Source organism: Medicago truncatula, chromosome 1, assembly GCF_003473485.1.
Source record: "Medicago truncatula cultivar Jemalong A17 chromosome 1, MtrunA17r5.0-ANR, whole genome shotgun sequence".
Lineage (NCBI taxonomy): Eukaryota > Viridiplantae > Streptophyta > Magnoliopsida > Fabales > Fabaceae > Medicago > Medicago truncatula.
In genome coordinates this window covers 47,091,288-47,104,865 of record NC_053042.1, presented here as the reverse complement: position 1 = coordinate 47,104,865, position 13,578 = coordinate 47,091,288, and the positions used below count along the sequence as shown (strand labels likewise).

Genomic DNA, 13,578 nt, shown 5'->3' with positions numbered 1-13,578 from the left:
TGATGAACATCTAAAATGCGATCTGTTCAAAAACACTTATGACTTTATCTACTTACTACTACTTAGCCGGTAAATGAGTAATACTGGCCACTTAATAGTAGAGATATGTATTCTGCAATCAATGGTTTCTAACCAATACCAGCTCAAAGGCAGATTGCAATATTTGCTCACTTGGGCTGTTTTGGTTCGGAAAGAAAACCAAACCAAATTGAACTGAAAAAATAGTTTATTTGAACCAAATTGAACTACTTGTGTCCCGAACCAGGCCAAATTGTTTCATCCCAAACCGTTAAAAGACAACCCAACTGAATCGAACCATAAAAAATTGACCAATTGAGCAGGTTTTACCTTGAAAAGTATAAAAGAAAGTTCAATATTCAAGGCGTAGAATAACGATTAAACATTAAAGTTACACTAGAGGGAAAACGAAATGCCAACAACCAGTACTGGTAGTCTCATATCAAGACATGGAAATTAAACGTGACAAAGATTGGTGCTCTAGTAACTGTGATTGATGAAGGTTTTCGATCTTTGGTGGCCGAAGAACATGTTAATTATATCTGGCTATCATTCGGAAAAAAACTGGAATAAACGGCAGAGATTGAGCTAAAGGTGAAAATGTCTTCAAGAAAGAAAGAAAAAAGGGTAAAAGAAGTAACCATTTGTATGCCCAGAAGCAGAAAACTTTGTTTTGCTTTGCAGATACCGCAACTGCAAATTCGAGCACACGCTATTGAACAACTTTCATAATAAATTAATAACCCCTCGTGATTTTGTTTCTGCACTAAATAAACAAGACTTTGAAACAAAATGAAGCAAGAAGAGGCCGGGTTGAGGATCATTGAAGACTGGAGTAGAGCTTGAATCGAAGTGTAACAATTTATATTACCCACAGTTTGGTTCATAAAATTAGGTTTGGGATTTAAGTACACAGTTTGGTTCACAAACTGTTTTTTAAAACAGCAGTTTAGTTTACATTTTAATTCTTTGGTGCGGTTAAAAAATGGTTCAGTTCGATTCAGTCTTTCTGAACAGTCCTAGTACTCACAGCTGCATACAAAACACTGATTTGAGTTGTGTATGCATGCACTTTGCTAGCGTATAAAGTTGGACCATGTCATAATTTGATGTAACTACAGAGAGTAATGAATAATAGGAATTCTCTATTATATCTTGTAATTGATAAACAAGCAATAGTACAAGGTAAATAATGTATGTTTCTATGTGGTGGAATGCAGATACGCCAACCACATCAATAAACATTCACTACATCGTTCCTGATACAATCAAAGCTAGATTAGGTGTAATTTAAGCGCTCCACCGAAGCCTCGCGAGCCATGGCTGAGTATATTGATCATCTCTAGCTAAGTCTACCCTAACTCTCCACGCGATCAAAAAGGAAGAGAAAAAAGAGAGGCTCCACCATAGAAAATAAAAATGAGGCTACTGTTTCATTTGATAACAATTCTTCCTTTATCATGTTAACTATTATCCCCTTTGATCCACTGTAACGTGGCTTTACAAATGGATTAAGCAAGCTCAGGTGTGCCAGCATAACTTCATTCATATACTCGCTTCCTCTTCAAAACTGTCGGAAGTATAGATACAAAACCAATAAGGAAAAGCACTGATAATGTCTTAAAATCATATAGGTCCTTCACTGACTTAAGATCCCCAAGAGCAAGTCCAGCCTGGTTAAACAACAATAGAAGCATTAAGAGTACGATAAAAAGAAATATAGCTACCACAAAAGTTTGACAAACCACAATAGAAGATATTTAGCCTATTCATCCAAGAGTTTGGAATTATAAAAAAGGAAAATCGATTATGAATAAAAACCAAAATAAAACCACCAACCAAATGCTGCTGCACCAAGTCAGATGAGCTACAACAATACATAGATCAAACGATACCATACTATATTGTCATGTAGCATAACTTAAAGACCATTAAAATCTAGCTCTCTATTAATATTCTGGACTAAAATTTTCCTTGGTCTCCTTCTACCCCCCACCTTTGAACAATCCTCCATAAAACTTTACCCACATCACCGGCGAACAGTCCTTCATAAAATTTTACCCACATCACCGGTTTTATGGGTCTTATCCACACATGTCTAAATCATCAAAGACCCTCTACCGTTGTTTTACTACAATGGAGTTTATGCCAATGATTTCATTCTAATTCCATCTTATCTTGTACGTCCACAATCCTACTGTAATAATGTACTATATTAGCTCTATTGCATTGATCTTACTTTCTTGATGGCTTTATATTGCCAAGCATTGAGTTTTATTCGATGTTGCAAGTATTATATAATCAAGAAGGTAAGCTGTTATTTTATCCTTAATGGTACTTTTATACCACCCTACTTGGATGCTATGGTTGACATATATCTCCCCATCACACTATATTTTACTTCACCTTGTGCGAAAGTTGCATGCTTCCAAGGTTTGTCTCCAACCCATATCTCTTAGTTTCCTTTTTTTTTACTTCTCTCAACTTTCCAATTAAGACTAGACCATCTCCAAAACAGTATGCACTATGGCACCATCTTTTGAATATACTCAGTAAGCACAACTAGAACTAAGAAAAGATAAGGGCTTAAGGTGGACCTTTAGTGTAAACCATACTAGTATGGCAGCAGCAATGAAACCCTATTAAATCAAAACACATACAACGGATAAATGCGAACAACATACTAATATATGATAAACATCAATCAAGCAAAAAATGATCAAAGAAACAAAATACATGAGCAATAAACAATGGAACCATTCTTGTCACTTCAGTTGCCCAAATCACTTAAAGCAAAGAACAACATGAAGGACATTTTAAGCGGATGCCCCAAAAAAAAGGAAGCTTAGATGTTGTTCTCTCAAAGTAAAGTACTAAACTCTGCAATAGATACAAGAGAAATCCTTAACCAACATGGTAGTTCTCTTCATGACCCCGAGAACAATGCCTCCTCTAATGTATATTCCTACAACTTGACCTGTGTCTTTTCAGTTTAAATTTTACCAGCATAGTCATTCAAATCCCCAATATCGTTCAAGATCAATACTGCAATATTCTTGTGAAAATTGTTTGATGCCAAGGACAACCCCATATTCTCCTTGAGAACTCATAATTTCTATGATACTCAGTTATTGCTTAATTTAGTTAACTTCTACTTGGTCATAAGTAAATAAACACCTCACCTAAAATCTTACATACTTGAACAAAATTTACTTTAATATAAATAACATTGAACTGCTTCATTTTAGAAAAACAATCCAATAACAGATTGAGCTCAGAAATCCTGACATTAGGAGGTAAACTATCTTAATTCCTTTTTTTTAAAAAGCTAAACTAGCCCACTCAAATTGGCACCGGGGAGAATCGAACATGAGACCTTGAGGAGGAGCACACTCCAAGGACCCAAGCCAACACCATCAAGCCAACCCAAGATCAATGTTGCTCAACTTAAGTTGATGATCATTCAATTAATGTTCATAAAGACCTTTCATCCCTCTTCTCTTTATTGTCTCTCTTTAAACACAGAGACACTCATCTAAAAAAGTTCCAAATGTATAAGCAAATAAACGATAATAATTGAGGCCCATATAACATAATTAAGGCATGCAATAAGATAGAGATTAAAATGGGGTGAAAACCTAGAATAATAAAAGCATACAGCACAAACACTCGGACTGACAAATGTCAAGTTCTAGAAAATGGTAGAGTGAGAATATTGTAAAATAACTAAGATAGGCAGAAAAGCTTACTCTGACAGTAATATAAGAGGCTGGAATAAGGCCAATCAATGTTGCGAAAAAGAATATATGAAATGGTACATCAACAATTGGAGATGCCAAATTGATGAAAAGATTTGGCAATGTCGGGGTTATCCTCAGAAAAAGCATGTAATTCAACAGCTTATCCCTACGCTTTGCTATCTGAATCAACCCAAAAAAAAAAAAAAAAAAAAATGTCAGCATTCAAAAGAGTTAATGCCATAATTTCAAGAAAAGCATCAAAAAGTGGAGAAACACTCCCACATACACAGACCGCAGACACAAAATTGACACCTAGATGTGATTGAATATAATCACATGTGTTAGTGTCATATCGGACAATGACACATGTCAAACAATAACTTTTTCTTGATTTACGGTCCAAGGACTAACTAATCTGGGGGACCAATCCCAATGTCCCATTTAAAGTTAGAGTTTGTATGGATTATCCCACATGAATTGGCATCGGGACACATGTCAAACATTTGATACACCTTTAATATGTAGTGTCAGTGCTGCACACAAAAAGAAGGCACAAACCTCAGATTGGAAAAACCTCAACCTTTCCGGCCACAACCAAGTAACAATAGGTCTCCCAATTAACTTAGACAAAAAGAAACATGAAGAAGCTCCAGCAGTAGCATTGAAAACAACCAACATTATCCCTCTAACAACTCCAAAAAGTGCACCAGCTAACAATGACATGAAAATTGTTCCAGGAATCATAAATGTCTGCATAAAAATATACGTTGAACAATACCCAATAATAAACTGCACTGGATTCTCATTCGCATACGTCGAAAATTGATCCCTGCACAAATTCAACAAAAACACTGAATTTTAATACCCATGAAACAAAAACCTAAAAAATTGAATTTTTATATGAAAAATTCAAAAGGGGCAAAAGGGGAAAAGTACTTGAGAGTGCGAAGATCGGAGAGGGTACGAGGCAATTTGAGGTTAGCGGAGGTAGTTGCAGGCATGGTGAGGTAAATGCAGAAGAGAGCGGTGGAGAAGAGGAAGAAAACAGCGACGGCGACGGCGAATTCCCATGAATTGAGTGGGAATTTTTCCAATTTAGGTTTCTTGGAGCTGGGGGAATCGTCTTCAAGCTGCTCCATACTACCACCGCTTTCTTCGTCTTTCAACGCCGTGAAGCTCCTCGGCGCCGCCATCGTCGGCACGGTGGATCCGATCTGAATCAATCACCGCGATCCCATGAACTGAGTTGAGCTAAGATTTTTGATTTGATTTGGTTTTGGTGATAGAAGAAAGTGTTGTAAATGAATCAAATTTGAGGTGCAATGTGATTTGTAAGAGATAAAGTGTGAAAGGATTTTTGAGGTATGAAGAACGAACGTATAAAAGAATATTGATTCAGAATATTTATGGATACTTTCTTTCTATAACAGTATTTTCATTTCCTTAGAAATAGATAAAATTATTACTATCTTTTTATTTAATAAACACAATTATGTTTTTTTCTTTATTTCAACTCTTCTTTTGACCAGATGTCTTTATTTTTTATCTTTTGGACAAAGATGTCTTTTTCTTTATTCTACAAAAATTAAAAGATGTCTTTTTTATTAATAAAATATAAAATTTGTGCAGGTTGAAATTATGCAAAAATTAATTAAGTTTGACCACATGAAACCTATTTTGGCCGGTCTAATGATGTTAACTTAAGTTTCTGAAATATGTTCCCTCTTAAAGTTTTATTCGATTTCACCAAAAAAAAAAAAGTTTTATTTGATTTTTTCGATGTTAATTTCGGTGGATTACTTTATTTATTTTTTTAAAAAAAATCTGATTATTGAAGTTTGACTTTTAGATTAGATATCACAAAGGTAAAAATCTTGGCTAAAATAATTTTTTAATAAAAAATTAGGTCAAAGATATTAATAAAAAAAGGCTAAAGAATAAATAAGTGTTCTATTACGTTATAAACATTATTTAATTGAGACCTGTGATTGGCAAGAGCCTCAACAACTTGATTAGCTTTATATAAAATCTCAATGATCTAACAGACAATATGGTAATAGGTACATACATTACTATTGATCATGTTGATAGCCATAAAGATGAAATGCCTATTGATTTTTTTTCCAATGATCTCAACTCATGCCAGAAGAAGAAGTCATAGTGCAGTCAACTGTGGGTGGGAGGAGACCACGAGTTAATTAATACACGAAGACCAAAGAGTTGTGACATTTGAGCCATGAAAGCATAATTTTAGTCATTCAAAATTTCTTCAGCATGGTTTTGAATCCCCTTGACCTCATTTTTAATAGTAATAAGAGTATGATTAATGATGAAATTGTTTCTCCTTATACCACAAAAGCTTTTACCAAAATTTCTCGAATTGATTTCAAAGAAACATTTTCACCGACAGTTAATTGATTGGGGAGACGACCTAAATGGTTAAGTCACATATAAGAAGAACTCTTAATCCAATATTACATTCAAGAATGAAGCACATATATAACAATTGAATATCATTTTATGTGTCAACTAGTACAGAGTGGAAAATTACATGTATCTCACGTGCCACTTTCTAGAATATGATTTACTCACATTCTAGGAACAAATCCATACTTCATCTATGATCCGTTAGAGATTTTAAATGCTCCCATTAGAGGAATTGTTTTTCCTAAATCCCTGTTTGTGTATCTATAAATGGAGCGGAGTCCAATTATTAGGGGCATAATGGATAAGAATGCTAGTGACAGGAAAAGTACTTGTCATCTTTGAGGAAAAGTAATGACATTTAAACACCTATTTTACATCTTAGTATATATTTGTTTAAGCGGTGGATTTATATCACTTTAGCGACAGATAACCATGTTGGAGGAAAAACTTGATTTTGGAGCTTCCCTTGAATTATAGTGAGAGCATATGTAAACGTACTTTTGGTGATGCAAATTCCCAACCAAACACAGACTTAGATGAGACCATATTCTCACCATCTTATATCTAAAATTAAGTATTTTGATTTATTTTTCGCATAGATTATATTAGACTTTTCTTTTTGGGTATTCTCTTTGGGTAAATAGGCCAAACATCGTTATAGATTTATTTTTTATATAAATGATGATACACTTTTTTTTTAAAATTGTTATGGTAACACTCTTTTAGTAAGAAAATTTTATTTAATTAAGAGGGCTATGCTATCGGACAACTAGTTATAAAATAAATTATGATAATATATTTATTGACCTTAAAAAAAAACAGATAATATATTTATTGTTTTTATTATGGAATTTTTTGTGTAGTGTATAATTAAGACAACCTACTTACTTACCTTTCTTAATGTTTATGAGGTGCTCATATATACATTTCACATGAAACACCTTTGCAGGCAGGACATGCAACTTTAATAATTATAATGTTCTATCATGGAAAATGTTTTAGTGTACACTCTATATGGGTGTATACATTTTAGAATGAAGAGAGAAAAAAAGAGTTATGTGATAGATATGATAGGTTGATAATATGATAGAAAGAAAGAGATAGGGATAAAATGAAATGTGGAATGAATATAATGAAAAATAGGGTGTTTAAATATTAGATTCCTTTTATCGTATATTATGTTTGAGGCATTGAAGATGCTCCATCTTGAACTTGTTGAAAAAAAAAATGTTGTCAACCATACAGACATCATGGTTAGTGTGAAATTTGAAAGTGTACTTCAAAGCATAGAATTCATATAAAAAGAAAACATAGATCTAAAAATTTACTTCGGAACAAGAGATTTTAGAAAAAACCTTAATTTGATTTTTGGATGGAATGATTATTAATAGATTTTACTTACCATCAAGCTAAACTAGAGTGTTAAGAAAAAAAAAAGATTTTAGAGAGAAACAAATAACCCGAGATAAAGTGTACTAGAAAAAATAGACACCTGGCCATTTTCAAGACATTACACAATCAAAGAAAACGATTTAAAGTTTATTTTAACACCACAACCACCTAAAATGGTTTGAACTTGTATATTAACTTGAGAAATTATATGAGTATTTATACTTTGTAATTTAGCATTCAGATTGTTCACAGTTCACATGTATCACAATATTGGTGATTCTATGTCTGGTTGATCATGTTCGTTCAAAGTCAATGCCAGTGACACAATTAGCATTTTCTCTTTGTTTTCTTTCTCCACAACAGGTCACCAATCGATTTTGTGCATGGTGCGCTGAAGGATGTGGTCCTCAACCTCGTCTTCGATCGAGAATTTTGCCAAAATGACAACATTTTAGTGAAAAATGCTAAAAATATTTGCTAAGAAATCTAGATGAAATTTATATTGAGTGGTGTATTTAACACCTTAAAATTTTAAAAATTAACTTTTTTTAGATAAAACTTGCCATTATTTTATAAAAAAAAATATTTGAACAAACAAAATTGAATTATATTACCATAGACAACGTAACATTTTTTTCATATATCATCCATGTCTTTATGCTTCTCTATTTAATGAGCTAGATTTTCATTGTAAAAAAACTACTACGATATGAACATGTCGGAAATTCATACTTGCAACCATTATTGGCCTAATTAAGCGCACTAAAAATTTACCAAGCAAAGATTTAATAAAATTCTAGGTGGAATAATTATTGATCTGATTTTTTTTGAAGAAGCTAAACAATATATTAATAAAGAAACAGACAGCTCGACAAGCACAAGGTATGCTTACGAGCAGCTGATAAAAAGAATTACATCAATGTTAAAGCAGAAACAGACAAAAATAGACTAAAAAATTACAGTAAAGCTCGAATACAACATAAAGGATTTAACATCCAATAGGAATACCCAAAATCGAACAAAGCATAGTGCGATTTCAACCACCCGAATGTTTGGAGTTTCACCTTTTCTGCAAGAGTCTCAATCTGATCTGATTTGTTTTGGAAAATCCTATTATTACGGTCTTTCCAAACAACAAAAATCACCGAAATCCATAAAATAGTAAACACTGTCTTGGAATTTTTAGAAGAACCACCAAGACCACAAAACTGATGAGAGTGAGAATTATTGATCTGATTGCATTCATCTCACAATCAAACTTTGAATTCTTGACTAGATTATACTTATCTTGAGGTTTAATTCCTAATGAACATAGTCATCTTTTCTTAGAAACTAGAAGGCTACCATAATTTTTTTAATAAAACTATATATGCACCGTGTCTTGTAAAAAACAGTGTGAGATGATTGATATATGCAATTCTTTTAATTAACAAAGAAGATTTTATATAAATAGACTAATGGCCTGTTTGCCTAGCATGGTAGAATTGAGAAAAGCACGGCAGCAAATCACCGCAACGTTAAAGCTATAAAACCCAGTTTCACAATTTTGATGATTGGAGTGCATTGGGAAATGATATTTTAACAAGATGTGGTTTTAAAATCATATCCAAACACACACTAAAAGGGTACTCAAACTCATTAAACCGGAAAACGAAACGGAGAAGAGAGGAAAAACAAAGGAAGCTCAAGGGAACGCATGCCTACGCCCTACCAATGCAAAATACAGGATCAATACACCACTCATAGAAGAGACAATGACCTCTCTTGGTCTTTGTTAAAGCCTATTTCCAATTGGGTTGATATATACATGAATCTCCGACATGCTCATATTATAAAGAGTCACAATATATATGTTGATACTTGATACCAAATAACAAACTTGATAACACTCACAGAATTAATATAATGATGTAAAATAGCTTAAAGTAAAATAAAGCCACACTATGCATGCAAAAAAAGAGAATGTACATTTATGAGTTACATAGCCAAGGACACAGTACAAAGTTAAACTTATAATTGGTAATCCAAAAGAAAGAAAGAAAATTATGAACTCTAAACAAATTATGGAGCTAGGTCACTCTTCAAGTGAATCTCCATTATCACTTAAAAAATGTATATAATATCAGAAAATTCTAAATTAGCTTTGTAGTAAGATGAAATGGAAAACTAAGATATAATGAATCCATATCATCTTACTTATTGGCTATAATATATGAATATATATATTGTCACACTCAAGTTATGAATCAGGAAAGCAACCTAAGATATGATTAGCTTGATTTTGATGAGATTGTAGCTCATGTTGACTATGAGGTATCATCAATGGCATGCTATTTTGATTTGAAAAGTAATTAGCTGTATCTGTAAATTGATTTGTTGAAGTGAACAAATTGTCCAAGCTTTTCCAATCAATTACTTGTCCATTGTTATTATTAATATTATTGCTCCTTTCTTCACTGCAATATTCTTCAATTGTGAGTCCATTGTGATGAGTATTTTCTTTGATTGCAAAACTTGTTGTTGGACTATCTAACTGTGGAAGTTCAATGAGTTGTTTGTTGTCCATAACAAGAGTATTTTGGTTTGATAGAAACTGTTGATCATTGCTAAAGGGGTGACTAAAACTTGTACCTTCAGCTGCAGGATTTTGAAGGAGTAAACGATTTTCATGCAAAATATCTGTAATTGATAAAGGTCTTGTTGTTGCATAGTTTTGATCATCTCTGAAATACTGTGGTTGTTGTTGATTACTATACCATGGTTCATAACCTGGCCTGTGACTTGGACTTGGCTTTTTAAATGCCCTGCACACAACCCATCCTTCTTCCTGCAGTAATTAATAATTTCAAATTAAATTATTAACATTCAAAGTAATTAATTAAGGTTAAATAGTAGAAGTATGAAAGAAGATTTGAATTAATGCAAAAATAATTAACTTGCCTGTGGAGGACCATGTTCAGAGGTTTGATGTCTATATTCATGCATGATCCAATCAGTTTTCCTTCCATTTGGGGCACGTCCCTTGTAAAAGACAAGTGTCTTCCTCATTCCTATTATTCTGTTTTTGGAAGTCACAGCTTTATCTCTTCCAGTAGCTTTCCAGAATCCAGCAGCAGTGGCTCTATTAGTTCTTGTTCCTGTAGGATACTTCTTATCTTTGTGGCTGAAAAAGTACCACTCATTCTGTTGCTCATATCCTAGCTTGCATCTATCTGCATTTTTTTTCAACAAACAAATCATTAGTAATTAACTAACTATATTATAATAATGACATGACATCATGCTCCATAAGGATATTAAATATACCTTGTATGTCCCATGGTTCAATTTTGTAGAGATCAACTTCAACAATAACATCTAGATCAATTTTCAGTGAGTTAATCTTCCTGTTGAGGTAATACCCTACAAGTTCTTCTTCTGTTGGATGAAATCTAAACCCTGGAGGTACACATGATTCCATATCCATTGATGGTGATCTCTCCTGAAATTAGAAACAAAACAAAATGATTCATTCATTATGTAGGATCAATTTTACCATATATGATTTGGTTTTGTAATTTACATAAGATAAAAAATATCAAATATATATTTCTTTTTTAGCCAAGGCCTAATGGTAATTAAGACAGCATTAAAAGATAAATGTATCAAGCTATTTATTTGTCATGATAGTTTGTACAACCTCATAGTTCTAAAAAATTACACTAGCTAGCTAGGGCTAAGATATATAGCCATAATAATGATGATGATGATGATGATGATGCAACTTTAATTTTGGACCCAACAATTGTGCAGCATGTGCAATTCCAAAATTGGCAGACCATGTGTGGATCCCACCATTAATAATATAATATATAAAACAACTAACAGACAAGATATATATATAGGTGTAATATATTTTTAATTAACCCTAAGAAAAGTTGTTTTTTATGGGTTTAGTTGCATAAAATGAATTTGACTCAAAAAGTAAATTGAACAGAAAAGTTGGCCGAAAAGATTGACTTTGCTGTCACAATTACAATATATCTTTGAGTGCAGTGCACTCTCTCAACACTTAAGTTGGTGGTGGAGAAAGACCTTCCTGTGGAAAACAATCGTTGATCACACAACACATAGCATAGCAATTAGCATGGCATGCTAGATAAAGTTCCACTCATAACTATAAGCATAAGGTTGTTTTCACACTAATTTTCCAAGGACATAAATTATCACTACACTACTCGTGCTTCTTATATTAATTTCTTTAATCCATATTACTGATTTCAGTAATAGTTTGAAGATTTTCATTCATGATTTGAAGATTTTCAAATATTGAATATCATTTCACAGTATTTTTTTCTACTGTTGAGGAGATCATGATATACCAAATGATAATAAACAAAACATTTCCATCAGACTCCATTTTTATTTAGAAAACTAAGAAATTTGAAAGAAAATTAAGAAACTATATATGAGTTCATATAACATTTCAAACTAAAAAAAATAATAATAGACATGGATACAATATATATAGCAAATCAAAAGCTTGATCAGTTCTCTTGAACCAACCAAATGATTTTTTCTCATCAAATGGTATCAAGTGATGTGTATAAGATAAGACTAAGACTTCCTTTAACAGACTCATTTGAGAAGAAGATAGTTTGTGAATAAAAGTAAATAATAGTTACACTACACTAAGGATGTATACTATATATGAATGTACATGTATAAATATATGAATGAATACTCACAGTAATTTGATTTGATGTCATATTCTTCTTGAGGATGCTACAAGTACTGGAAGAGAATAGAAGAGTGTGTGTGTATGAGAGAGAGAGGAAGAGAGATGTGTTATGAGAGTAATAAGGTGGTGAATGTTTGTTTAAAGAGAGGATATAGTGCTATATATATATATATGTATATGTATTAGCAAAAGCATGAGAATGTTGTACAGAAAAGAAGCAGGAGAAATAATATATAGATATACAAAAAATTAAACATATAAATATAAGTTGTTGATGGATGATTGCGCGTGGGGTGGCAGATAGATAGATGGAAAGTGTTTGTAATTTGTTTGGACGGCGTGACACCGAGCTTTCACGCCACCCCCCCTCTTAGTTACACCTCTATATTCTACCCTAAGTTTTTTAACATTTATAAACACTGCTACTACTGTTTATGCTGTCTTTATTTTTAACCAACTTAACTACTAATATGCATTATTAATTTAGTTTTAATTACTTGCATTACATTCTATAGGCTATATATAGCTAATTAATTTATATGAATCAACACGCTAAATAACACAATATAGGAACATGCATTATGTCACATTTTGTTTAAGGAGTTGGGGGAGCGCCGGAAGCAACTAGAGTTTAGTGTGAATTTTTCACATCCTATATTTGCACAACCGTTAACACGAACAAATCGAACACGCCTCCTAACTGAATTACGGCTCTGATACCACTCAATTAATTATTCTCGTGTTTGGTTTCTTTTGGTAGTTATATAACTCATTTTGTTAAAAAGTTCTATATTGGATGAGATATGGTCTTATATGTAATGTGTTAATAAGTGGGAGGAACTCATCACTTATAAGTCGGTTTTGTGAGGATGAGCAAGTCTCAGTATTGAAGTTGTTTGGAGTCTGACATTGCTCAAATTTCTAAGTTATTGGATGTATAAATGTGTTTGGACATCCTCACCCTTTGAGCTGACTTTTGGGATAATCCAAACCGATTTAACGTGGTATCAAAACCGAGTTAAGTATTGCAATGTGGGAACCGGACTCAGGCTCATGCTAGCTGTGAGACGGATCCCACATTACTCAGATTTTATGATTGTTGAATGTATAACTGGACTCTCTCTCACCATTTGAGCTAGTATTTGAGATGAGATCCAAATCCATTTAACACATTTGTCATTGAAAACAAATTCATTATTCCAGCTAATTCCTCAATGGAGGTTAATTTCACAATATAATTGTCTGTTTGGTGCGCTGTCCCATTTGGCACCATTGCATTTG

The 13,578-nt window shown here is 32.8% G+C and overlaps 2 protein-coding genes across 2 annotated transcripts; both read right to left on the bottom strand.

Moving 5' to 3' along the window:
* Positions 1-1,143: 1,143 nt before the first annotated feature.
* LOC25484970 (uncharacterized membrane protein At4g09580) lies at positions 1,144-5,173 on the bottom strand. Its single transcript, XM_013614068.3, has 4 exons — positions 4,695-5,173; positions 4,317-4,587; positions 3,768-3,938; positions 1,144-1,691 (listed from the first exon to the last, which is right to left on the bottom strand). Exons 1-4 carry the CDS (start codon positions 4,949-4,951, stop codon positions 1,560-1,562), a joined length of 831 nt encoding a protein of 276 aa, XP_013469522.1. The 5' UTR covers positions 4,952-5,173; the 3' UTR covers positions 1,144-1,559.
* A 4,346-nt stretch (positions 5,174-9,519) lies between these two features.
* On the bottom strand, positions 9,520-12,468 carry LOC25484969 (NAC domain-containing protein 30). The gene is made up of 4 exons (XM_024785705.2): positions 12,305-12,468; positions 10,884-11,058; positions 10,518-10,789; positions 9,520-10,404 (listed from the first exon to the last, which is right to left on the bottom strand). Exons 1-4 carry the CDS (start codon positions 12,323-12,325, stop codon positions 9,817-9,819), a joined length of 1,056 nt encoding a protein of 351 aa, XP_024641473.1. The 5' UTR covers positions 12,326-12,468; the 3' UTR covers positions 9,520-9,816.
* Between the last annotated feature and the right edge of the window lie 1,110 nt (positions 12,469-13,578).